The 27,311-nt window shown below is 40.3% G+C and overlaps 2 protein-coding genes across 5 annotated transcripts in view; one reads left to right on the top strand and one right to left on the bottom strand.

The window, feature by feature from the left end:
- Pgant9 (polypeptide N-acetylgalactosaminyltransferase 9) overlaps positions 1 to 27,311 on the top strand; it is an 88,676-nt gene that overhangs the window by 43,984 nt on the left and 17,381 nt on the right. For all 4 annotated transcript variants that reach the window (XM_089471843.1, XM_089471844.1, XM_089471841.1 and 1 more), the window contains 4 exons: positions 94 to 1,108; positions 8,885 to 9,253; positions 9,318 to 9,482; positions 11,349 to 11,542. In XM_089471843.1, coding sequence (XP_089327969.1) covers positions 658 to 1,108; positions 8,885 to 9,253; positions 9,318 to 9,482; positions 11,349 to 11,542 — 1,179 coding nt within the window. In that variant the 5' untranslated portion in view covers positions 94 to 657. The remainder of the gene's footprint in view (positions 1 to 93; positions 1,109 to 8,884; positions 9,254 to 9,317; positions 9,483 to 11,348; positions 11,543 to 27,311) is intronic.
- On the bottom strand, positions 16,581 to 18,867 carry Idgf6 (Imaginal disc growth factor 6). The gene is made up of 3 exons (XM_089471845.1): positions 18,645 to 18,867; positions 17,382 to 17,957; positions 16,581 to 17,314 (listed from the first exon to the last, which is right to left on the bottom strand). Exons 1-3 carry the CDS (start codon positions 18,784 to 18,786, stop codon positions 16,662 to 16,664), a joined length of 1,371 nt encoding a protein of 456 aa, XP_089327971.1. The 5' UTR covers positions 18,787 to 18,867; the 3' UTR covers positions 16,581 to 16,661.

Genomic DNA, 27,311 nt, shown 5'->3' with positions numbered 1-27,311 from the left:
CGATTCTCAATCCGAGACACTCACCATTTCTCATTCACTTTATGTCTAATGCTCTCGTTCTCTTACTCTTTTCCTGTTTTGGTTCATTTGCAGGCTGAGTGCACAAGGAGACGGTTAAATTGACTTAACCAAACGTGTGGCGTGTAGAAAGGACACTAGACGTCGCATCTCGTCCATTGCTTCCTCGTCATATCCAACATTCAGACTGATTCACACACACACACAGACAGAAAGAGAGAGAGAGAGAGAGAGTGGATGTGTGTGTGTGTAGATAACTTGGAAAATTTAGCAAAGGCATTTCAAGTGGAATGGCAACAAATTGAAATTCGTGTCCGGCAGCAGACGTGAGGCGAAGGCAACAACAACAACAATACAAATAACTGCAACGACAACTGCAGTGGATAAACAACTGGAACATATCAGCTAGCCCAAAAATTGTGCAGCAAATCAGCTGGAATTGGTTTTTGGTGCCACATATCCGGGCATTGATTAATGTTACGCATACGCCGCGTGCGACAGTCGCCCTTCAACTGTGACCACTCCACAGCTTCCACAGCCCATTAACAACAACTGGCGCACGAATTGCAGCCACACAATTGCCATTGCAGCCTATATATACAGAGAGAGAGATAGGAGCTTCCGCCAATAACTTTCATCATGGCATTCATTTGGCGACGTCGTTCCACAACAATTGTTAAGCTGGTAGCACTGATGCTGGCCATTTGGTTCTGCATCGCATTCCTCATCTACACGGACGATACGCGTCGGCGGGCGACCCTGCAGGAGAGCAGCGGCTTCGGCGCCAGCGGCAACAATGGCCTCAATGCAGGCGGCGGGGCCGGAGATCCCGTTGCTCTGGCTCTGAAGAACGGGCCCATTTCCGAGGAGGAGGTGAATGCGGCCCTCAATGCTTTCGGTGGCAATCGCAATGATTTAGAGGATGTCGCCGATCGCGCCGCACCACAGGAGGCGGACGTGCCGCCCACGGCAAAGCACAAGCGTGTCAAGGTGATTCCACGGCAGCAGAACGTCGAGTCCTTGCACCGCAATGTGGCTGTCCGTGCGGACGAGAAGACGCCCCAGAAGCAGTCGCTATCCAAGGAAGACGGTAAGCTAATCCGGCATATTAATTAATATTTAATGTTCCAGCCACATTTCGTATTACATAATTGAACTCTGCACAGGATGACATCAGTTATGATATTATGAGGTATTTAGGGCCGGCCATGGCAGATATATAATTAAAGTAATGCTTAGCAACCCATTAGGTTTGATTAAATATGAAATTCAAATTCATTTCAAGTTGAGCTATGACTTTAATAAATATTTTCACCTTGAGCAGCTGCAACTGTTGAATACCTGAAGTTTGTTGTTGCTAGACTGATATACAAAATGAACTCTTGACCTGATTGATTGACTGCTTGATAAGTGACATATAACTGCTATGTGTTAAACTCATTAGTAATAGAAACTCAAAGCGTCATGTTCGTTCTTGTGAATCTATCTGTACATACACGATTATATCTCTACATGTATGCGGCTATAAACTAGATTAATTGTAACAGCAGTTCGACATGATATTCATGCTTTAATATTCATTTATTTATTTAATTATTATTATTTTTTTTTTTAATAAATTCATATACTTAATGGAATCCCTTTAATTCGCAATGTCAAACGATTATCATTTTTTCACGAATTACATGGTTTTACGAATTGGCAAACTTTTAATTTAATGAGAGTTAAAAAAAAATCCTGGAATTTACACGGATTTTGTATTTTAGATATGAATGCTTGCAGAATAAACCTTTTTATTTATTGTGTTGAACTCACACGATTATTGCTGGAGCTATCATTTAATGCATTTGCTATTATTTTATGCTCTGTTTTTGTGCGATTGATAATGCTACATGTTCATGTGACTACGTGGGTTTTTTTGTTCTTATAGAAAAGTGAACTCCCTGCTAAATTAATCTGCAAAATAAATCATACAAATACAAAATTAAAAAATACATCATTTTGTCTGTAAAACCCTCACTGTAGCTTTACTCCCTAACAAATTTGGCTTTGTATTATGAATTACGGAAGATTTCAAAAACATTGCAATTTATTAGAAAGCAAATTTATTTGAAATGAAATATTTCAGAATTAATAAATTAATTTTTCCAGGGATAAGCAGGTTTTATATACAATTTTAAATTTAGCTAAAGAAGAAACTATCATTACTCGCAAAGACCTATCGGTGATTATTATAAACATATAATACATTATATAATAAAAGGGAACTTTTTTATTTGATCTACAAAGTTGATTAACTTTGTCTAGACCGCATATATTTCGTAATTCTTTTGTATATATTTGTTAGAATTAGATGATTAACAGATGTTTAATCAAAGGGAGTAATTTTTTAAAACTTTTTAAAAATTAAAATTGTTGAAACCGATATAGTTATATTTATAGAAAGTTAAGTTTTAAAAAGCTCTTTACCAAAAAAAATGTATCTGATGAATCTATTTACTGCATTGTTTTGCTTCACTTGTCTTTCGAATAAACAAGGCACTCACTTCTAAAACTCAAATCGAGCACAAAGAATTTAATGAAATTGACAAATGGGGAAACCCTGTCAAAAGCTCTTCTTCAGTTCATTTAGAAACTGTTGTTCGCCCTTTAGATATTTGTAATTATATTCCGCTTTTCAAATATTCATTTGTAATAAAAAAGAATGCACCGTGAGAATTCTGCTGAGCTTAAGAGTTGCTATAAATTCTTGAGCCATTCTGACATAATTTATAGCCTCATCAGAGCACCATTTTGAGATATGCCCTCCCTATATACTGGCATTGCTCAGCCAGTATCTTTTGCTCTATCTCTACCAACTTTATATTTTTGATACCAATAAATTTGCAGCTGCTGCTGCCGTTGTTGTTGTTGTTGTTGTTGCTGTCACGTTTCTGCCGACATGGCATTCGACTTACAAATGTGCAACATTAATATTTATATTGAAATCAGTTCCAGATTAACCACATTTCTCGCTACATCCATCACAGCTAGTGGCAGCCGCAGCCCGCACCGGCTTCAACTTGGTTTTGCTTCATAATTTACCTGATTCCTTACTTTTTTTCTCCTCTTGCCCAGTTCGTATTCCTGTAATCAGTTTTTGCTAATCTCGACTCTGTCTGCGTTCCCATTCAGCCGGTTCGCACTTCATTTTCACGCAATTGCAGGCTCTCTCTCTCTATCTCCTTCTCTCTCTCCATCGGTCGTCTCTCTACTCTATGTATCGTCTCTTTCTTGTTTGGAGTTTGGATTTTAGGTCAAGCAGTCCGAAATCGAACTCAGTCTATGGATAATTCCACATACGGCTTTGGCCGCTTGAGCTCTGCTTCCGCCTCCTGTTGTCCCCCTTTGCCGTTGCATGCCTTTAAGAAAATTTCTAACAAGTTTTACAACAATGTTAAAGATGCCAACGGCGACAACTGCAACGAGGCGGAGAAGCTGCACTTAACAACTTGCAATTGTTGCCAAACAGCATTTTCAATGGCATTCAGGCTATCGGGGTGCGTGGCGAGAGGTGAAATGAAATTGACTTTTCGAGTGGTAAATAGAGAGACCAAAGCCTCATGGCTCATGCCTCACGCCTCATGGTGTCAGGCGAGGCATTCGCATTAAGCATATTAAAGCAACTACAACTACAACAACAAGTACTACATCAGGAACAGCTACAACTCTGCCACTAATCAGGCACAAAACTCTCAATAGAGAGCCCTTAGCTTTTACTCAATGGACTGAATGACGGACTGGGCCTCGGCTGCCTTTGTGTGCTGACCAAATCAATGAAGCAGTCAGCCGTGGCTCGACAGAGCGCTAGTGGCTAAGACGCCGCTTGCATGTGCTACACGCATTTAAGATTGCATCTGTTTCCGACTTGGCTAAAAGCTGCAGTTGGCTGCGTGCCTGTCTTAACTATCGTGACACGAAAGCGGCCAAGTAAACACGACGTGTGTGCGATACTACAGAAAACAAGTTTGTGTGCACTTTCGAGTCAACACAGCATTTTGATGGCAAATGAAGTGATTGATTGACTTGAACTCAAACAAGTCATATGCAATCAAAATATGTATGTGCATAAAAATGTCTGCAATGAATTATTCGAAAACACATAATAATTATAAGTTTATGTCTCATAATAAAGGAAAAAAAAAAAAAAATATAAGAATATCGAATGCTTAAATTAATGAATTAATGGATCAGGCCAACGATGCTGAAGTCGTAATGTATATTGGGCTAAATGTGCTAAATTTGATTTAAATAAAACTTGTCAATACTATAGGCTAATAGATTGATTGATTAACAATCAGTACCCAGTCCATGAGCTACAAGATCTTGTAGGGTCAAGAAGGCGTATTATACAAATAATATATATTATACATATAAAACAATATAGTATAGTATAGAGGTATATAGATAGAGGTAAACTCCAGAAAACTTAGTAAAAGAGTTTGGTTTGACCTTGGTAAATGCTTTACTTTATTAATATAAAACTAAATGCGTGAAATGAGAAAATTTTTAAAATAAATTAAAGAGTCTGAATATATACATATGTATATAAATGCAATATACAGAATATTGTTATCACTGCATGTATTTGAAAGAGAAGAAAAACATGCGTTAACTATCACAATTGAAAATCGCATAAGAGAAGAGGAAAACAAGAAATATTCTCTATGACTATTAAAAATCGTATGTACGTCATTTAAAGAAAAAAGAAAAAGAGAACAAGTATTCCCTGAACTGGAAATCTTCCCTAACTTTATCGTACGCGATACCAACACTTTCTATGGCAATTAGAAATCTCACCTGGTAGCTGTCGTGTCGTGCTCTCTCGTATATATGTATGCATGTAGATAGCTTTGCGCTCTGTCATCTCTGAGCTACGGCTGGGGTTTATTGCCTGGCGGATCCACACAATGCACGTATTTGCAATTTCGCATATCATGTTTGCATCTCTTCTTGCGCAGCCTCATCAGCAACAGAGGTGGCAAAGCTACAAGTTGTTGCAGTTTCTTGTTGTTGTTGCTGCTGTTGTTGGTGTTGTCGTTGCTGTTGCTTTGCTATTTGCTGATCCTGTCGTGCTGCAGTCGCCCCGTGGCGTCAAAATTGTGTGCAAGCCTACAACGTTTACCAACACTCGGCCACGCATATGAGACTGAGAGTTGAGGGCATCTGCTCTTTGGTTAGCTGGTTCCTGTTAACCGACCACGGCCCCATTGTCTCTTCTGTCTGTGCTTTGTGCCCTGTGTGTTCGTAGCTGGTAATTAGTGTTGTTGTACTTATTGCCTGGCCTTGGGGCGCTTACCACCAAAAGACGTGGCCAACACGACGTTTATCGCGCGCACGCATCAACCAGGCAGAGCCACAGGAGACTCCAGCCAGTCACCCAGTCAGTCAGTCAGTCAGTCAGTCAGTCAGCCAGTTCGTCGAGACGCCGTCAAAGTGCCTGCTGGCCATGTCTTTAATACGCGCTCTATCTTGATCTTGGGCTGGTCCTCGTCTACGTTCGCCTTGCTACGCCTCGCTCTGCTCTGCTCTGCTCTTCTCCGCTCCTCTCTCTTCTCTGTTTAGTGTCTCTTATGTGGCTGGTGGCTGGTGGCTGCTTGTACTTGTTATTTTTTTTACAATTTAGCAGCGATAATGATTTTGTACATACAATGCAAATGCCACGCCCATCCGCTGGGCAGAGAAACAAGCGTAACGCCTCTGGGAACAGCTGCTGCCACACTGAGTGGATTGCGCGCGTCCAGTGTTGCCCCGTTTTTAATCAATGCTAATCCCCCCTTGCACTGTTCATAATAACATAACGCTGATTTCAGTGCGTGCGTGTGTGTGTGTGTGTCTTCCTGTCTATTGTCCTTGTTTGCCATTCCCAGGCAAACCAACTCCCCAGCTCCCATCTCCCAGCTGCTATATATTGCGCAAATAACGCTACTTTAGCATATTATGTTCCTTTTATGCTTTATGTCGGAGCACGCCGAGTCAGGCCGGACCTGGCTTGTGTAGGCACCTCGCAGGCATTTGTCTGGCCACACATTGGTCCCGCTCCACCCGATCCACCTGCTCCACACAGGGACGCTCCCTCTTTTGTCTCCTGCAGCTCGCATAACGGTCGTTTTATAGCTTCCTGTCACGCTCAGGCGTGTCCCTGGAGCGCCCCTTCTGCATCCCTTTCCCTACCCAACTCTCTCGGCTCCCTCTTCGACTTCTGCTTATGTCCATAGACTGCCAATAGATATGAAAATTATATAGATGGCTGAAGTATACGCCTATACAGTGGCTGCTCACTAAATGCGACTCGTGGAAGGAAGATATAAATGAGAATGAATTTGACAGCTGGATATATGTTGAGCTTTAGAGCTTATGAGAAATTAGGCTACGAATTTTAATATGATTTATTGAATGAATACCTAACCTCAATTTCTAATAGCTAAATTAAAGCTGTGGCGAAAGGATTTCACTGAAGACTCTGCAGAGGTGTCTTCAGACATTCCTTTTGCTAATGACTCCCAGGTAGAGCCTTGAATGTAACCCTCTCCTACCTATAATGAAAAATAACTTTAATAGACTGGCCATAAAAGACTTTTTATAACTCTAGACTTTTCGCTTTGTGTTTTTTATGACTTTTGCTCTCAGGTTTACTTTTCGTTTAGTTGGAGCCCTCACTGTACATTCTGAAATGGTTTTCATATCATATTCGAGGAGTTTCTATATGCCATAATTGGATTGTGCTCAGGTGGCTACATTTGAATAGCAATGCGCTGCCGGAGCTCGTGCTTTAATATTCCATGCTGCGCTATAAATAAGTGAATCAATAAAGCACATAAAAATCCAAAGACCTGGGCCTCCATTTGCTGCCTCGGCCTACAGCCGCCTCCTGCTGCCTCCTGCCGCCGCCGCCCCGTTGCGGCTGCGATTCGGTTTTATTGTTTTTTATTATGATGCGTGTGCGCACAGCATGCAAAAAAATTCATTACAACAAACAGTCGAGTGTGTAGCTTAGTCCTTGCTCAGGTCCTGCTCTATCCCTGTCTTCCTGCCCCGCCCATCCGCCAGCCTTGCTTGCATTTCCCGCTATGAAGTTGTAACTGCGACAAATCATAAAATTTATGTGCGAATCCCTCTCCTTTTTTTCTGCTCTATGCCCAGTTTCTTTTTTCTTTTTCTTTAACGGCTTTTGTTGTGCGGCCAAAAATTTATCGCCGCCTGATTGGCCTCTCCGTTCCAACTGCCACAACATTATGTGGCTAACACGAAGCGGGTCTGGTCGGGCCTTGGGAATGGGATTGTGGAACTTAGACTGGGCTTTGCCTTTATCGCTTTTTATTTTGCAGACGGCTTTTTATGTTTATTGAAATGATTGTGGTAATTGAAATGTTTTTCATTGTGCGACACACACTCGCACACCCATACATTCACACACTCACATGGCTCACACGATGAGCGCCAATAAGTGTCACTTCTGGCTGACAAATCTCATAAAAAGCAGCAACTGGCAGCCGGAACAGAATCATATTTCCATGCAAATGCAAATAACAAGATAATATAATGCACACACAGTGAGCACGGCAGCTCCGCACAGACACACACACACACATACACAAACGCACACAGAGAGAGAAAAGCTCTCGCCAAGCAGAAGAACTCATTGAGCTTGTGCAAGATGACACAGACAACACGTATACGCACCGTCGCACACTGGTACAAGAGCAAACAGAATTGTGATATATTTGATCAATTTAATCAGCAATTACCATCAATTTTCATTAAGCGCCTGCATATTATAGCATATCTAATACAATTTGATAATATAATGTAAATATGCTAAGATTATTTATTAAATTTACTGTAGAAAAAAAATGTTAAAAGTGATTTTATAAAATTGAAAAGAATATTCAATTTGTTAAATATTTTTTATTGCACTAAAATTGATTTTCAAAAATTATTAGGCTTTTTAAAATTTGCCCCTTGATTACGTAATTTTTATAATTTCTTGTAAATCTAAGCAACTACAATAACAGCTAATAAATGAATACATTTGAACTAGTTTGCCAATTAGATGTTGTGGGAAACCATGGCCATATACAAAATTTATTTGTTAAATGATTAGATTTTTTCTTGCTTTAAATATAAGGAATCGCTCTCCGTATCGCCAAACAACTCATCATAAATCATTGTAGCTCACTCTTCGGAAGGTAGACTTGATCGCTATTCACACTCAATAGTCCTTCAAAAATAGTTAAGAGACATATAGAGACAGTACAGCATAAAGTATATATTGTATCTAAATCACCTGAGTTCAGCATTATGAATTAATGTTCTTATTCTTGTTACATCATATCTATTTCATTGTCTATAATATTTCTTTTAATATTTTACTGTACAAAAAAGTAATTATTGGCAGCTCTTATGTATGTTTGAGTCATTTGCCTTCATATTTGGTATTTATTTATAAAGTATAATTATATTCCATTAGCCACCTCTCATTCAGTAACTACTTAAACTTAGCAATATTAAATATTCTTTATAAGCAGAACTAAACATTTTGATTTTGTCTCACTGTGGCGCTTGACTAGCAAATTTGCAAGCAAAAGCATTTTTCATTCACGACGCTGATGATGACAACTTTTCATGTCAAATGCATTTGCGATTTATCTTCGCCGAGTGTCGCATGTTGTGCCAGTCGTAAATTTCATGCACAACAAAGCAGCAGCAGCAGGAGCAGAAGGACCAGAAGGAGTAGCCTCTCTATGCACCCGACCAAAAATAAACCCAAGCAATTTTCAGGCACATTTAGCAACAACTTTTCACCCCGCATCTTTTTCTTTTTCAGATAAAAGTTTTTTGGATCCGCCCGCTGCTAACCTGGAAGATAACCCAGGCGAGCTGGGTAAGCCAGTCATTCTGCCCAAGGACATGTCGCCGGAGATGAAGAAGGCCGTGGACGATGGCTGGACGAAGAACGCCTTCAATCAATACGTCTCCGATTTAATATCCGTGCGCCGTTCGCTGCCCGATCCGCGCGACGCCTGGTGCAAGGACAGCGCGCTCTATCTGAGCAATCTGCCCAAGACGGATGTCATCATTTGCTTCCACAATGAGGCGTGGTCCGTGCTGATACGCACGGTTCACTCCGTGCTGGATCGATCGCCGCCAGAGCTGATTGGTGAGATTATTCTGGTGGATGACTTCAGCGACATGCGTGAGTACTCAAACTGTGAAATTGTCGCATTCCCATTGTAATAATCTGTTCTCTACTCGTGCAGCACATCTCAAGAAGCAGCTGGAGGACTATTTCGCTTCCTATCCCAAGGTGAAGATTGTGCGTGGACCGCAACGTGAGGGCCTGATACGTGCCCGCCTGCTGGGCGCCAAATATGCCAAATCACCTGTGATTACCTACCTGGACTCGCATTGCGAGTGTGCGGAGGGTAAGTGAAGACGTTCCAATAGCCTGTATAAATCATAGACATTCTCATATTTGCGCATACCTTCTGGTATGCAGTGCGAGGGACGCACGCCCGCAGAGGGTCAAGTAGAATGAAGTGAAATGCTTGCATAATTAATTCAGTATAACTGTATATATTCCAGTATATATTCCATATATACGATACTACATGTTGTATGCCCCAGCATAAATTGTAGCTATGTTTTGTTCCTCTGGCATTTACGCTTCGTCCGCCTACTTCACTCTAATCCGACAATTATTTGCACTGCCTAAAAGTATGCAATGCTTTTTGTTTCCATTTAATTGTTGGCTCATGCTTGATGCAATATTTCGATTTGTTGGCAAAACGTTTTTATTGACTGGCAAATTGCTGGCGTTGTTTTCATTGGTCTAGCCGTGTTAACGGTAAATTAATTATTTAATTAGGCCACAAATGGCGCAGTGCTCGCGCTATATTCGGCCTCCAAATGCAATCAATATTTGCTGCCAAATAACATGGGAGCCGTAAAAGGAAATAGAAGCGAAAAATTAAACTACTTTCTTGTTATTTCTGTTTGCTTTTGGCATATTTCGCATTTTGTAAATCCTCAAAGTGCTTTAAACGTGGCTATCAATTGTGTTGATACATTTCATAGCCCAGAGATGAGATTCGGCGACGAAAACAGCAAACGCACAAATAAAAACAGCCACAAAAACAATGCTGGCAATAAAACAAAGCCAACTAGTAAATCACTTAATCTTCAGTTTTGTTTGGGCCGCACTCGAGCGTTGATAGCGCTGATTGCTTTGTACTCATCTCTCGCTCTCTCCTTATTCTATCTCTCTTTTCGGTCAAAATTTCATTTTGTCTCGGGGCAAGTGATGGAAGGGCCAACACACAATCAATTTTGTTTATTGCACATGAATTCGACGAATCCAAGAACATGAGACATATATAGACAACGAGAGAGGAAGTGAGTCAAAAAAGAGTATCGAAGAAATTTCATGTAGAAAAACTTGCAACTCAAAGAACGCGCGTGAATGTGTGTGGTTGTGTGTGTGCGTGTGTTGAAGGAAAACAATTTTTGGTTTTTCCATTTTACTTTGACGTTGTCATCATTGTCCTCAACGCCGATGATGGATGACACGGCCAGGCGTTCGAGCTGGACACGGAAAGCGCCTGGCAAAAGCAATTAAATCAAGCTACAAGCAGATACACTTACACAAAGGATCTACTACACTGTGAGAAAGTTAGCTAATGAATGTCAAGTTCAAGCTGTTGTGCAACATAAGTGAAGTAGCTGAAACCCATATGACTGAAAAGCATAATTCTTTTCTGATAAGAAAACAGAGAATCTTTATTTAAATATAACAGTATTTAAAATTTAAAAAATTTGATGAAACTTACTTAAGCATACAAATCTTGACTACCTATAGAATTATGGTATGAAATGATATCATGTTTGGCATTCTTAATAAATCCATTTGTTTCTATTTTTCAAACAATCTCATATTTATGAAATATATTTCATCAAATACTTTTAGAGCCTAGATTGTTTGTTCTTTTACCAAACACTCTTGGTTATCATATAAAGTTTTTCTTTATATTTATCAAGTTTGCTTTACTTTCTATATTCGATCAATCATAAGCCACCATTCCTTCAATTACTTTACACACAGAATTCTCAATTTTTTCTTCATCAACCGGAGCATACTTTATATTTTTACAGTCCACCATTTTGTTATGTGATACACCCTGACCATAAATCTCCACCACTCCGCCCACCCATTTATTAATCAAACTTAAGCCAATCCCACCCGTTCGCTCTCTGCTCGGCAACTAAAGTCATTTGTTCTCTTCCCTTTGCAGGTTGGCTGGAGCCGCTGTTGGATCGCATTGCCCGCAACTCGACCACAGTCGTCTGTCCCGTTATAGATGTTATCGATGATACGACCTTAGAGTTTCACTATCGCGACTCCAGTGGGGTCAACGTTGGCGGATTCGATTGGAATTTACAATTCAGCTGGCATTCTGTGCCGGAACGTGAGAAAAAGCGCCATAACGTAAGTCCAAGCTTATTAAGTATACGCCCCATCCCTTAGAAAATATATATGTATATGTGGATATTATTATATATATATATACTATATACGTACATATATATATATAGATGCCCAAGCAGCGACCACATTGAAATTTTACAAACAGCTCAACTATGGTTTGGCTCTGTTTGGCTTTGGGTGTTGGCCTAAGCACATGCCATTATCCTGCTCTGGTTTCGTATGTGTGTGTGTGTATTATATTTGCTTTAGCCATGGTTAAGTTAGCAGCACTAACCCCAACCTTTGCGTGGTATACCAAAAATCCGTTTTGCAAAATTCGCGCACACCATGGAATACACGAAGCCCGCTTAAAGCTCGAACGTGACTGCGAAATCCGAGTGTTTGCCATGAAGTGAATGTGGCCATCAAAGCAAACACCAAAACACACACACAGACACAATCAGCGAGGACTCTGCTGGTTATGATATGGTTTGGTCGCAGATTCATTTGGGAATTTTCTGTTCTCTTTTGTCTTCCTTTTCATTCTATTTTACGCATTGAAAATAAGCAAAGTGAAAGGAGAACCAATTACCTATGCAAAGAATATTTAACAGCTTTTAGTTGTGAAAAAAAAAAATACTTATAGCGTTTGGTAATTAAAAAATCATTTTATTTAGCATAAAGCGAAATTCAGTTGAAGCGCTAGAAAAACTTGATGTGCAAATAGAATATTTGGGGGAAATCTAAAAGTGGAAAGGAATTTTATAGTACTATATATATTTATATCAAGTTAAATTCAAATGAATATTTATTTTACTATTTGATAGAGTTAGACACTCGACACTTTTTGCAACTGACTGAATGAATAATAATTTTGCCTGGACTAAACTTACTGCAGGGTCTCGAGGCATCCGGATATTTTTATATGACAACAAATATCCATTTAGCATCGTCTTGAAAATAGAGTTTACATACAAGGCTAGTCATTCTCCATATGCACAACTCGCATCACGTTCATATTTATTTGACAGATCAACTTGACCTATGGTCTGAATGACTTTCGTTCTGGAGTGAAACTTTATGTTGTGTGTGTAAAGAACTTGTTGATTTTTCAAATTTGCGCGGCCAACGCTACAACGCAAACACAAATGCAAAATATCTATCGGGCTCTTCATAAAAAGTTACCTGGCTGTGTGTGCTAGGTGCCAACACCAACAGAGAGTGGGCCAAAAGTTCCGCTTGATCTGAACTCGCATAAATTTGAACTGCCTGTTTATATACGCTCGACACCTGCAGCTGAGGCAGGTGCTGAAATTATGCGGGTGGCGTCACATATTTGGTGTGGATAAATGCGAATATGAAATGTGAATAGTTTGGCAAACACTCGAATGAAATTCTAGTAGTAAGCAAACACCAAAACAGGCACACAAAGAGAACAGACACACACACGCACATAGTGAAGTGCACAAAAGGCTAGTATCGTGTTGCATTTGCAGTCAGCTGAAAGCTTTTACTTCACATTTTAATTAAACAATACGCATTCCCCTTAATTACAACATTTGTCGTTTAATTGCGAGCAGCGGCATGTAAGCGATATTGCGTATACGACGCGTTAAACCAACAGAAATAATATGAGGAAATTGCAGGGCAGATGGGCACGTAGAGTCGCGGTGTCAAAGGGCGCAATGAAAAGCCAAAAACTGTTAGCAGCAAAAATGCTCAACGACTGCTGCAACTGTTGTTGCACTTGCAACGACGTCAACGTCGACTGCGGCGTAAATATCTGGCATAATTGTTTTTACAAGCGCCAAGGGAATTTATGAGAACATTGTTGCCGAAAATCCATGCCACATTTGTGGACAGACGGAGATGGGCCAAATGGAGAAGGGGGTAGGGGCTACACACAGCTATTGTTGAGGTTGTTGTTGTTGTCACTACTGTTGCTGTTGCTGCTATTGCTGTTGGTGTTGCTGCTGCTCCTGCTGCCACTTGCCGCCTGCAGCTGCACTTAGCAGCTAAATCAAGTAAAGCATTTCCTGAGCTCCACATTGGCAATTTGCCGGCTACGAAATGGGAATGAGCCATAAATGTTGCCTATGGCTGTGTGCGAGTGTGTGTATATATATATATATATGTATAGACAATGATAATGGCTGCCAGAACTAGGCGAATAGAATCCATGTAGCACATAGAAAATACAAGAAAAATGCCACGCAGCTGCGACAAAATGCAATAAATGACAGTCGAAAAGTTTCCGCCACTGCCGTGACATAAATTGAAAAGCTCCGTTATACCCTGTATCCATCTTACCAAGCGGGGCAATAAACCGGGTCAATTGCAGTTGGACAAACAGACTTAAGTTGTAGCTACGTCTAACTGATTTGGCATGCATAAACATATGTAATAATAAAAAATGATAAAACATCATAATTAATATTTTGAATGTAGATTATGGTCATTGAAATTTGATCGATAATTATCGTTTTTGTTACAAAAAGAATTTATTGTTTTATTAAGTTCTCTATAGGAAGATGATGGAATATGTTATCCATTGTCGTGCTTCAGTTAAGTTGTCATGATATCTATGTATTCATTGCTTATTAATAAAAAATAAAAGAGAGAAAAATTAATTTATAAAATAAAAAAGCAAATCATATAGGTTTATATTTAAGTTTCTAGTTCTTGTCTATGAATTTTACTCATAATTAATAAACATCATGGCTTATATCATATGAGTTTGTATGCATGCTCCCAGTTTGATATATGTATATATTTTTGTGTCGCATAAACAAATGATTGAAACTACTTATCGATAATCCACAAATGCGATAAATATCCAGTTGCAGTCTTGATTTCAACATATAGTGTTTCATTTACAAATAAACAAATATGAAATTTTATAGGGCAACGTCCAAGTCAAGCACTCGTGAGCTGAAGTTTATTTTCAAAATACATAAAATACTCGCATGTACTTCTTACAGCTTGACAACCTGAGGAAGAATAAGAAGGAGAAGAAGAAGCAGCAGCAGCCACAACAAACAGCGGCGTAGATCCTTGCTGCTGGGCTACCTTCAGGCAGCTGTTGACAGTCTTAAAGCCCTGCTCTTAACTTTTGCTGTGTGTCCAAAAAGTTGCTCAACTTGTAACGACAGCAACAGCAGCAACAGCAGCAGCAGCAACAACAACAATAACCATCGCAAGGAGCATCAAAAATATACGATATATGCCTTAGCCTGGACTATTGCTTGCCTGATGTTTGTGTTTTAGAGTTTGTTGTTGTTTACGATCGATATATTTGAAAAGCTTACGAGTGAACGCGTGCTTGTCTGCGTGTGCGTATATACGTATCTCTGTGTGTGTGCTGAGCTATCCAGACATGATTGTCGAGCAAGTTTCGCAGGCGGCAGCTGTCTGATTACACGTGAGCAGCGCTGCCAACGCAACCAACGCAGCCAGCGCCAACGGCTAATGGATTTGGCAGTAAGCTTGGCAGCTGCCATCCGCTTGACTGCCCAGCGCAGAGTTCTCTCCCTCTCTCACTCTCTCTTGCCTCCCCCTCTCCCGCTCAATCAGCAAAATTTTGGCAAAATGCTCAACTTTTAGCATCGAATTTGCGCTGCTTAAGTTTCTAGTCCTAGGGGGCATAAATCAGGCTCTGGGCAAATTGTGAGCTTCGCATTGAGATGACTTTAATGCCTGCTCGTAAATAATATTTAAACAATGCCGGTGCAAGATCTCCAGGCAAACTCTCCCAGCAGCAGCCAACGAATTTTTTCCCCAGATTTCTATAACAATTTTATTGCCATTTTAGCCAGGTGGCGCGATTCGACACGCAGTTACTTGCCATCTGCCTGCCTCCTGCCCTGCGTTGCCTCCTTATTTTACCTTTTTTACGTGGTTTGCCAACTTACCTTTTTCATGACACGCTTGAAGGGGCTGCTCTCGTATGCATAAGGCAGATATTACAATCTTGCCCTAAAGCTTTGTTTTCATTGCAGGAATTTTTAAGTAAAAAGTACACGTATTTAATTTCACTTTAAGAATCTAACAAGTTTGCTACAAAACATTTAATTTCGCAGATTGAAATTGAGCTTCTCATTCAATTAGTTGAAAGCAGTTGCTGATATTCCGTCGTAGTTCAAATTTACTTTTTCTTTATCCCCTTCGCATTCCTTTGCTCATTTTTATTTGCCTTCTGCTCGTTTTGCTGAAGCATACTTCTGGGCGCAACAAATGGCCTACACAATTTTGTGAGTTGGGAAAATATGCAAAGGCTTTGAATTTTCCACTGCTGCAGCAAAATTTGCCGCAGAAAATATGCCGAAGCGAAAACTAACTAAAAATAATGGAAATTCTAGAACTGCTGCTGGAGCAGGAAACTAATCCGCTCGCGCTTGTTAGTTTATTGTTGCCCGAAATCCAGACAAATATACAAAAAAAACAGCACACCAACATGAGCACACTCATACACATCTCAAATCTCAAATAACCCAAAGCTTAACCACACACACACATGCACACACACACATAACCAAACAAAACAACGAAATTTCATAAAAATTCCGGAAACGTAAACATGTGTTTGAGTCAGGTAGCGGCTAGTGGGTGGCTTTGTGTGTGTTCTGCACACAAATACTAATCCAATTATTTAGAAAAAAAGTTTGCCATGAGCCAGCTTGGCGTATACGCAATAAAGCCTTATACGCCATAGAGGGGCTATACAATGGAGGCCATACAACTAAATACTTTACGCGAGGCGATAAACTAACATTGAGTTGGGAAATTAGAGCGACGGTAAGTTAAAGAGACAAAGAGAGAGAGATAGTGAGGCAGAGATAGAGAGAGAGAGATACCTCTCAAAATTCTTTTGCCTTTTAAAAACATAAACATTCTTCTTTGGCATTTTCTGAGAAAACCATGCAAATAAACAAAGAGAGAGAAAAAAAAAGAGATAAGGCGACTGCGAGCGATATATAGGAAGCGAGAAGTTCAGGGAGAGAGAAGTAGAGTCTCTCTATTCTTGCCCACTTCTCTAATCTGCTCAGCCAACAACTGCAAGTTCACATGACTTTCATCTTTAATGCGTCCTCTAAAAATTAAATTTTATGGTTACATGAGAAAAGTTAAGATTGGGCAAAGCCTAGTTAGCGAGGCGGTACTTGACAGCCCTCAGTATGGGGTACTTGTCGTTGGTGCAGAGGCCGCGGAAGTCGTCCAGGGACAAATCGTAGAGAGCCACTCCGCCCAAATTATTGCTGCGCACATAGCCGGCCTTGTCGGCGGCGGTGTCGGGATCTTCGAAGCTCACCCAGATGCCGTTGTCGCCCTTCTTGTCTGCAGGACGATAGGCATAGGAGCCGAAACGCTTGGCGGGATCTGTGACCCGGGTGAGCGGCGCGTTGGCGCCCTTGGAGTAGGCGTTGTTTTGGTTGGGCAGCAGGGCGCAGGTCTCGGGCCAGCTGTAGATGCCGTGCTGCTGCGTGTGGGGGCCCACGGGCGCCTCGTCGACCACCTTGGAGACGGGCGGCAGGCCGGTGTCGCCCGAATCGTCAGTCATCTTCCAGGGCCGGCCATAGGTGGCCACGCCCACATTGATCTTGCTGGCGGGGCAACTGTGACGCAGCCAGAACTTAACCTGAGCATCCACATTGAACTCGGGATTGCGTTCGCTCAGCTCATAGATGGGCGCCGTGTAATCAGCTAGCTCTGGGTTACGCTGCGGGGTGTAGAAGTCGAAGGCGGCGAGGTTCACAAAGTCCAAATAGTTGATAACAGCGGGCACATCAAAGAACACTACAGAAATTCAAAATGCAAAGCGATTAAACTAGACTTTCTAGAAAGATCTCAGTGAAGAACCTACGCGAGGAGTTTACGTTGGGCAACACGGTCGTTGAGAGCAGCAGATTGTCCGGTCGGAGGGCGTTCTTCACGTCGCGCAGCAGCGCTGTGAACTGTTCCTTGTGCTCCTCGGAGCGCTCATCCACAATGAAGTCGCTGCTGAAGACCTTCTTGAAGCTCTTCCAGACGCTGCCCAGGCCGCTGTGCACCTTCTTGGGCTTGTTCTTGGGGAACTGCCAGGCGATGTCGACGCCATCGAAGCCGTAGGTCTTTACCAGTGCGTAGATGGTGTTCACAAACCGAGCACGGCCTGTCGGATTCTCCAGCAGCTCCAAGTACTTGTTGGGCAGGTCCTTGGCATCCTCGCCCGTCTCAATGTCCTTGTCGCCGCCCACGCTGAGCAGAATCCGCAGATTGGGATACTTGCGCTTCAAGCGTGTCACGGTGCGGTAAAGGCCCTTGCCCAGATCCAAGTCCAGCTGCTGGTTGAGACTCACCGCCTTATGCGAGTCACGCTCGATGCCCGCGTAGCCGTAGATCAGATAATCGCAGAACTGTAAGGCGGGCTCCAGATCATCAATCACCAGTTTGCCCAGACCTGAATACAAAGCAAAGCAAAGCAGAACAAACTTTGTTATGCACTGAAAGAAATGAAAGGGCTATTTCTAAGCAAAGTTCGTATTTTGAAACTCAATTTGTTAGGGAACATTCGAGAAATTAAATTTGATATAAGTTTCATTGAAAAAAACAAGAAATTGTTTATATTTATGATATTCTGCGCTAATGATATATACGTACAAATAAAATAATTAATGTAAGCGATAATCTAAAGCAAATGCAAATAAGATTATGTACACTTTAAAAATTAAATATTAAATTTAGTTTGTCATAATTTCGAAATACACTTTATATACAGTCACAAGTTATAACTCAATTATTTTGTATTCGTCTCTTTCACAAGTGCGACCTTTTTCGCTCAGTGTATTCGCGGGGATTTATTAAATTGTTGCCTCTGCTCATTATCGCCTCACGAGAAAAACAAACAAATAAACCTAATTTCCAAAACTCGCTGATAAGCCGCACTTTGTTTCCAAGCAGTTCGACTTAACGCACAGATTTCATTTTGAGTTTCTGTTTCAGTTTCAGTTTCTGTTGCTGTTGCTTTATATATGTCGCTTAAGTATTTATGCCCAATTATGAAGTGCCGCTCGGCTCTGCGAGTGTCTCTAGGGATTACGTAAGCACTTTGCCTAGCCCTCGCTCACTCTGCGCTGCCTGCACTTACCTTCCTTCACAAAACTCGACGAGTCATAGTAGCAGACCAGGTGTCGCTGTGGTCCCACCTGCTGCTGTCCCACCTTGCCGGCCTGCACGCTGGCCAGGCACAGGCAAAGACCTAGCACCAGAATTGCCAGAGCTCTCATCATGAATTCTCAAGAGCGCACTGAAGCCGTGTAGAGTAATGTTTGCTGCTTGGCTGCCGAATTGAAACTGAAACTTGTGCCGATCGGAGCGACGATCACAGCTATGAAGGTTGTGATGCTGTTGTTGTTGTTGTTGTTGCTGATGTTCGACTGAGTCAATATATAAAGTGGCTGCGTACAGCGATCGTCAATAAAAAGCTCCGCTCGTTAAAGTAAATACAGTGAGCGCTTGCTTGAACGGAATCTGTATTTAATCTGTATTTACATACATATTTATAGCATTTGATTTAGCATCTTAAATGAGCGAGCGCTCGCCTAACTAATTTATGTACACACTAAAGTTTTTGATAAATTAAAGTTGAAGACTTAAACAAGAATTTCATAGTTATGTCAGCATATTTATTTTTGATTGTCAGTTAAGGCTAGCTGGAAACGTTGCTTTGACTATGTGCGTATTCATGCGAAAACACTAATCTAATTATTTGGAAAAAAAAATAACAAAAGCATATGCCACCGTGGCATTACATAGTGAAATGGAAACGCACATACGCCACGTTGGCCAGTCCCTAAACTAAGCAGCGAAGCGAGGCACAAACAAAATGCAAACGCACAGAGAAAGAAACAGTGAGAGTGAGAGAGAGAGAGACGCTTATAAAGAGAGACAGAGAGACGGCCAAGTAGCAGCACTTTGTGTTTATACGCCCAAAGTGCTGTTGATACGCCAAGCCGCCCATTTCACGAGTCTGCTCCATAGTGGAGCAGTGCAAAGGGGAAGCAAAGGTAAAGTTCACCTATAAAAATTGTTTTGGCTGTCGTCGTCTCTTATCCTTATGTGCATGTGTAATGGGCCTGTGTGGATAGGTAAATGGTTTCTAATACCCTACACACACACACACAGACACACACACACATACACAGAGGGAGCACGCACACACACTCACGCAGTGCACGTTTCATTTCATTTCTTGCGCTTTAGGTTTATGCTATTCTGATTGCCTATGCGTGCGTTTTGAGAGCCTTTTTCCATTTTTACTTTCACGTTTACGTTTACGTTGTTGTTGTTGTTGTTGTGGTTGTTGTTGTTGTCATTTTTGTTGATGTTGTTGTTGTGAAATCGTGCATAACATGAAGCTAGAGCATTTTTGCCTCGTTGCGTCGAGTGGTTTGTGAGCTCTGTAATACGCTGCGTATGCGAAATTTTCTGCCTTGCGCCCCAATGACAAATGTTGAGCAGTCAATTTACAAAGCATCCTGACTGAGAGTGTATTTGTTCTGTGTGTCTGTATGTGTGCGTCTGTGCGAATGTGCGAATGTGGAATGTGACTTGGGCGTGGCGCCGCTTTAATATTAAAGTCGATTACGCATTTATGTCAAAGTCAATGGGATTCCGCATCCATCAGCGCGCAAGGCACAACACCCAATGCCATCTGTAAAGCCAATAATTTGATTATTAAACTACGCACACTCAATCAAACCGAAAGAAATGCTTTTATGTAAATTGTTTCTTATTTAACACTTTTCTGATTTCTTTTGCACTTTCTTAGCATTTATCGAAGCATTTATTGAAGCTGTTATGCCAATTGTTATTATCCAACTTTTTGGCACCTTATCGCACAGACTGCTCTTTTAATTTTCTACGTTCCTTGTGCTCTCTTCTTCTGTTTACAGTTGCACGCAGTGCACACTGAAAACTTTTCCATCATTGCCAGCTGCCGAAGCTTGGGCAATAAATCTGAGCTGAATTTGGAACATGTTTTTTCGACACAATAGTTTTTACTCTAGCAATGCATACATACATATATATATGTGTGTGTATATGTATTTACTTTGGGTCTAAAATCCCATTTAAATGTTGATTTCTTTCTCTCCAGTTTCGCATTTAGTGCCGGGCCTAATCCTAAAAGGATTTTGTTATCAGACAGCGTCGCTGAAGCAATTCTTTAAATACTCTTGGGGAGCGTATTTCGGGGTATGACGGTTTGTGTTTGGAGGAGAACTGTGTTTATAAATTTTGGCAGGAAAATTCAGATGGAGTCAAATATACGTGTGCAGCAATTGATTTCTTTTTAATCACTACTTATCTAAATTCCAATTTCTTTTTCACGCATAGCCCCCATAAGAGAGCTATTTGTGATTTGGGCTCACTTTTTGTTTCTTCTTTTTGGTTCCTTCCACTATTCTAGTCTCTGTTTCGAAATTCCCTGCCTTAATGTGCAGCTTGACCTGTCGTACCTGTTGTACAGTTAAGTACTCCCCGCCGAAGCAGCTCAAATGGTATTCGGTTTGCCGTTCATGTTCAGCACCGAAAGTGTTTTACATAATCGCTTTTCGATCCACTTTCGCTCACTGTTTCTTTCTCTGTCTCTCTTTTTGTTTGTCTGTCTTCTGTCAGCTCTCGATTATGTTTCATATTTCATTCGGCTGGGCCATCAGTTTCATTTATTTACTCTTAGCGTTTGCCCTCTCTGATCTCTACAAGGCCCCGGACACATGTGATGGCTGTTTAGGTATGCATAGGCATGCCTACTATGTGTGGGTGTGTGAGAGAGAGATGGCTAGAGTTTAAAGCTTGCTCTCTGCCCTTATCTCCTACGCCGGAAGGTAAAATAAAGCTCGCTCCAGAGTCAGTTGTCAGTTTCCGATGTATTTACATAAAATGTTTGTCGATTGTCGATTTCTGTGAGTAGAACCGACACTTCCTATGCTCCAATTTTTATTTTTGCTTGTTTATTATTTGCTTCTGTTGATTGTTGTTTGGTTTTTATTTGTGTGTCACACTGAAAATTTGCATCTGTGAATAAAATTTGCTTTTCTATTTGCTACACTCATTGTACAGCATTTTATTTACTGTTTTTGTGTCTGGCAATTATCACCTATTTATGGCGTATCTCGTTTCATAGTTTCAAAATTAAAGGCAATTCGCGGGCGTGGCGCGGCGCGTAGGCGGCTAATTGAAAGTGCGACTGGCTGGCACTCTGAGCATTTACATAAATAAAAACTGCAAACATTTGGCTTGAGTTAAATGCTCTTCGTGTCTGCGACCCACAATGAATCTATGCTCCAGCCAGCGTAGCATATACTCAAAGAGAAGACAAGCAAGACGGTAGGGTACGACTAGGAGGTACCCGCACCGCTCTGCTACACAAGCTGTCAAGCTGACTTACATATTGTTATATTACGAAGAGGCAGGGCTAAAGGGAGATTATCTCTAACCTGCCCATAATTTATATCTGTTTACCAAATATATCGATAGATCTGAAGCTGCTTCGATTACAAAATGTTGACTAAACATAAATATTCTCTGCTATCGTACCTTTAAAGACCGCTCCGCTTGTTGCCCTAATAAGCAATAATTATCCCTTACATAACTTCAGCTTCCTTTAGCCTTTTATCTTAGCCAACAGCCATTAGACCTCCTCGTTCAACCATTTCCAATGAGTGTGCAATGGCCTAACTGTCTAACGGCAATCGCAGCAGCTGAAATTGAATTTAGTTTGGAAATTGGGAAACCCAAAACGTAACCCAATGCTGGTGGCAGAAAAGAACCCCTAAAGCCTCCTTTGGCCTACAAATCCAAATCGCGCAGCTTTTGGCTTTAGAACTTTTTTTCAACGGCCTTTTTTTGTTTTAATTAATACCAGGCCAGCTTTGGGTCTGGCGCAACAAACCCTTTTGGCTAACCTTTATTTTTTTTGTGGGATTTTGTGTTTTTATTTTTATTTCGCAAATTAATTTGGCTCAAGTAGAGCGCAGCGGACAGTGTTATTACTTACACATTTCCTGGAAATTACATGCAGTTTAACTTTTAATTGAAATGTTGTAACAAGCGGGCGGTGAGCAGCAAAAAAAAAAAAAGGAAAAACCAAAAAATAGCTGCCCTGGCATAAAGCTTAGCCTTTTTCCCTCTCAGCTTATATCCCTTACATATATATACTATATATATACATATATACACGTTATGTATACATTTTCCGGGCTTTGTTTAATTAAACGTGCAACCAAACACTGAAAATCTGTGGCGATATTTCACACTCGCCTGAAAGTCTGCTGCACATTTGTTTGGAATGTGGCACAAGTGGCACCGAGTGTGGAGCATGAAGCACGGGGCGTGGAACACGGAGCACGGAAAACGTTGCACGGTGCGCGTTGCCACGCCGCTGAGGGCCTTTGTGGCGCTTGTGGTGTGGCCCGTTAATAATGGCAAAATTATGTTATTCCAAATTATAAAATGGCCGGCAATTTAATGCGCTTAACTGGCACTTGACGCGGCGCCCACTGAGATGGTCACGTGATGCGATAGGCATGCATCGTTTGTATTGAGAGTGAGATTTTCTTAGGAATATGAAATTCCTTTAAATATAATGAAAAATAGATATCTATATATAAAAAATATGTTTCTATATTTTATAATATCATTATAGAAAATATATGTTATAAAAGAAAATTTATTAATAAATAACAATATATTCTTAAAATACAATATGTATCATAATTAATAAAACTCATATAAATAATTAACTAGAAAGCAAGCGGTTAATCACAGCACTTGAATAAATTTCAAAAAGGAAATTTATACATTATTTATATGCATATTTATATATCATAGTTGAGTGCACAAAATAGATACAAAATTTATAATTTATATCTCGAGCATTGTATTTATGCAAATCCATTATGTAAATAAAGTTTAAGACTTTTCAATTGAACTTTATTTATAATTTACAATATATGAAATATTAATCTGCATTTTCCACATATTTTCTTCAGAGTGTTTATTTATTCCATTTGTTCTCATTACGCAATAACTGTGCACTACATATTTCCTTTTATTGTGCATTGCAATTAATTAGAGGAATATTTTTCATTAATAGTAATTATATGTAATATTAAATACAAAAACATTCGCAATTATTTCTCAAGATATTTGCTGAATATCCAGCAATTTAATATTAAATATAATTGACAAGACATTAACACGGATTATGGGCAAATGCAATTAAAATACTAAAACATAACATATATGAAGTGCCAGGCCCTAGATTCTAAATTGAACATCAATATTATTGAAGCTCTGCCTAGCCGAAGGCTATTCGAAATTTGTGTAGGTCCTATATGACCAGCGAAAACTGGAGCTCAGTCTCATAACTTTGCATATTAAGCCGTGCAGTGGAAGTACTCGCAAATATTGTTGGCAGCTCGCAGCAATTGTTGTTGGGCTCGTTGCTGCTGCTGCTGCTGCTGTTATTATTACGGGTGCTGAAGTACCGAAAACCGCAGTAAGTGGTGGTTGGCTGGTGGGCTGGTTTGCGTATTTGGTGGTTGGGTGGGCAGGTGGGGCATACAATAACAAGATCACGCTGCAATCCCAATAACGCTCGCAAGTGTATTAATTTGCACCCAGGCAAAGACCCCGAAACGAGCCTGTGAACAGGCATTTCCTTTGTGTGTGTGTGTGCGAGAGAGAGAGAGAAATAGAGAGAGAGAGGGAGAGAGAGGGAGTCGTATTTTCGTCGTTGCATGTTCGCATGAAAAGCGTGGCTAACGACCATTTTCACTACTGATGCTGGACGGCAGCTGGACGCAACAGTAGGCGCTGTGGGCGTGTCCAAGCCATTGCCCCAATGTGATTTGTGTGCTGGAACATTTTTTGCAGCTGCATCAACAGCAACAGCAGCAGCAGCAGCAGCAACATATGCAAATCACTCACTCAAGCGAGAAGAAGGGTAGACAAATACTACCCACACACATACACACACATACACTAGCATACACTCACACACATCAGACTGGCAGTGTTTTTGGCTGTGTATGAAAGTCTGCTTACGTGGCGCATGATTTATTAAAAAGCGCTCGTAAAAATGCACAACACACTCGAAAAGAAGCAAAAAAGGAACTAGGAAAAAAAATAAAATATTTAAGTGTGGCATGCGTGACTATCAAATACCCGAACTACTTGCCACATGCCCATACCACATGTACAATGAGCTCCAAGCAAAGCGAAACTATCTTAAATATTTAAATTTAATTTTTTCACTCGAAGTACTTTGGCCAGAAGCTTGTGCTAAGAGATAAATGGGCAGATAAATGTACATGGGTGCTCAAAGTTAGGCTGATGAAGTGAGAGAGAAACAGACAGATGGCCAGCTGGATATTTGAATGTAGATCCATATATGGATCTGAGCATAAGGATGCTCTTTGATAGATTGCAAAACTCGAATGCCAATGATAGTTCACTTCACGCCATGCTACTTTCCTTATGTTATATTGGGCATGCAGCAGCTCTCAAGAAACTTTTGTCTAGACCATTAGTATGCTGATCTGTGAATATTTCAACTCCAGTAAGCACATCTCTGGTCTGTCTGAAATGGTTTGGTGCCGGTATAAACTACGACAAACCTGATAGTGTATGTACATATATCACTGTATGTGTGTGCTCAGCAAAAATGCATGAGAAAACGCTATGGAAATAAGCAACACCAACATCAGCAGCAAGAGTAACAGCAACAGCAGCAACTTCTAAAAGTAGATATGAAATTTTTAAAGTCTCGTTATTCTTTCTGCGTCGCTTGCACTTCAAACAAACACATTTTGATGTTCAGCCTGAATGCCAGTGCCCGCCCAGCCCCGGCTGCTCCAGCGACTGCTGCTTAGGCCAAGGGGGCATGGCCAGGGCGGCAAGTGGCCCCACTTTGCGAGCCCATCCATCAACTGCCAGCAGTTGGTTCATTTTTAAGCAATTTTCGCAACCGATATTTCGTGCATGGCAGACAACATTGTGGCGCTAGCCCACAGCTCCATCTGCAGCCCCTTTATCACTCCAGCAGCCATGACATGCAGATAGATGACTATATATATATATAGCGATAGCTTTGGCATTTTTGCATGGCAAAGCAGCTCAAAGTTGGCTGGCGCCACTCTACTTCACCCACGACATTAGCCCCTGCATCATCATCATCATCAGCAGCTGCATTACCATCACCATCATCATCAGCATCAGCATCAGCATCAACGTTAGCCGTCTCTCTTCAGTCAGTCTCCTGGCTTCCAAAAAGTGGAGCAAATGTTTGAGTTGCCTGCACCTCAACGCTTCAGCCTGCAGGTCTGCAGTCTTTATTAATTGGGCAGCAAATGCATATTTCGAATAGGTCGGCCTCGACTTGATTCCAACTTTGAGCCCTTGGATTTTTGTGCATTACGTGTAGACTTACTTTTAAAGTAGCTGAGAATTGAGTTGCAATCAATTAAATTGAATTGAGTTCAAATAGAGTTTGGTAGTGTTCATAGATAGTTGAATACATAACTTTACACATATATATGCATTTGTATATATAGAATATATTTGTCTACAATAATATTCATCTAGATTTTTTTCTTAGCTATGGTATGTTTATTATGATTATATTAATTTAGTTTATTTATTTTAATTTTTTTAACGAAAATAAATTGTGATAAATATTAATTTACTATTCAAATGTTATTAATAATATTTGATTATTTTTTAATCTTAATATCATAGGCTAGGAAATTTTCACATACATATAAGCAATCAAATTGATTTAGAATTTCCGAGTTAATCAATTTTGATGGTCTCTTATTTTATAGCAGCAAAATAAATACATTTTTAGAATCATATTTTGTTTAAATAAATACACATATTTTGTTTAATTACAGAAAATCTGCTGCTATTTAATAAAATAATATAAAATTGAGTTAACCAAACAATGTAAATGGTTATGTAGATGTGATAGTTCTAATAATTTGGAATACTAGAAATTAAAACAATAAAAAAAAATTAAATTAAAAAAAATATATAAAAAAAGATAAAATAATAAATACTTTATTCGTAATGTATTTGTATTCAATAATACTTACTATATAAAGCTGCGGTCATAAATATAATAATGCGACTGATCTCGAATTGTTGTGGAATAGAAAATTATTATTAAGCTCAATATCAATATATAAGTTAATAACGATAAAATATATATTAAATAATATATATTATGTTACCGATTCATTTTAAATTATTTCGAAATATTGAGTTTATCATTAAATTTATAGCATTTAGTGCTCAGTCAAACCACTATTAATATTACTGCAGGTATCTACATATATATAGTATATATACCTACTTATATATACACTATATATAATGTACAAAATTAGCCATAATCAAGGCACTCTTACTGTCTTGAAAGTTTCTCCAATTAGCAGAGGCTAATGCGGAATTAAAGTTCGGAAATTGGGCATCAGTTGAGCCAAGTTCAGGCAAACTTCTCAAGTCCTCGTGTATTTCAGTAATGCCCCTTATCGATTCGGGCGAAACTTGCGTAATTAATGTGCTGCTTATGGCCTGGTTCAATGATGCTCACTTATCATCATGTGCGCCATAAACTAGTAATAGTCACGTACTTAAAGGCAGTTTCCGTAACTCTTCGCTGCGTTGGGCGGCCCCCTCTCCCCTCCCCGACCACCCGCTCGCTGCGGCTATTCCCATCGCATGCAAATTGAGTGCGCGCTGCGCATAA

Source organism: Drosophila arizonae, chromosome 5, assembly GCF_054131065.1.
Source record: "Drosophila arizonae isolate 15081-1271.41 chromosome 5, UAZ_ARI_1.0, whole genome shotgun sequence".
Classification (NCBI taxonomy): domain Eukaryota; kingdom Metazoa; phylum Arthropoda; class Insecta; order Diptera; family Drosophilidae; genus Drosophila; species Drosophila arizonae.
The sequence above is the reverse complement of the archived record's forward strand: the minus strand, read 5'-3'. Positions and strand labels throughout refer to the sequence as shown.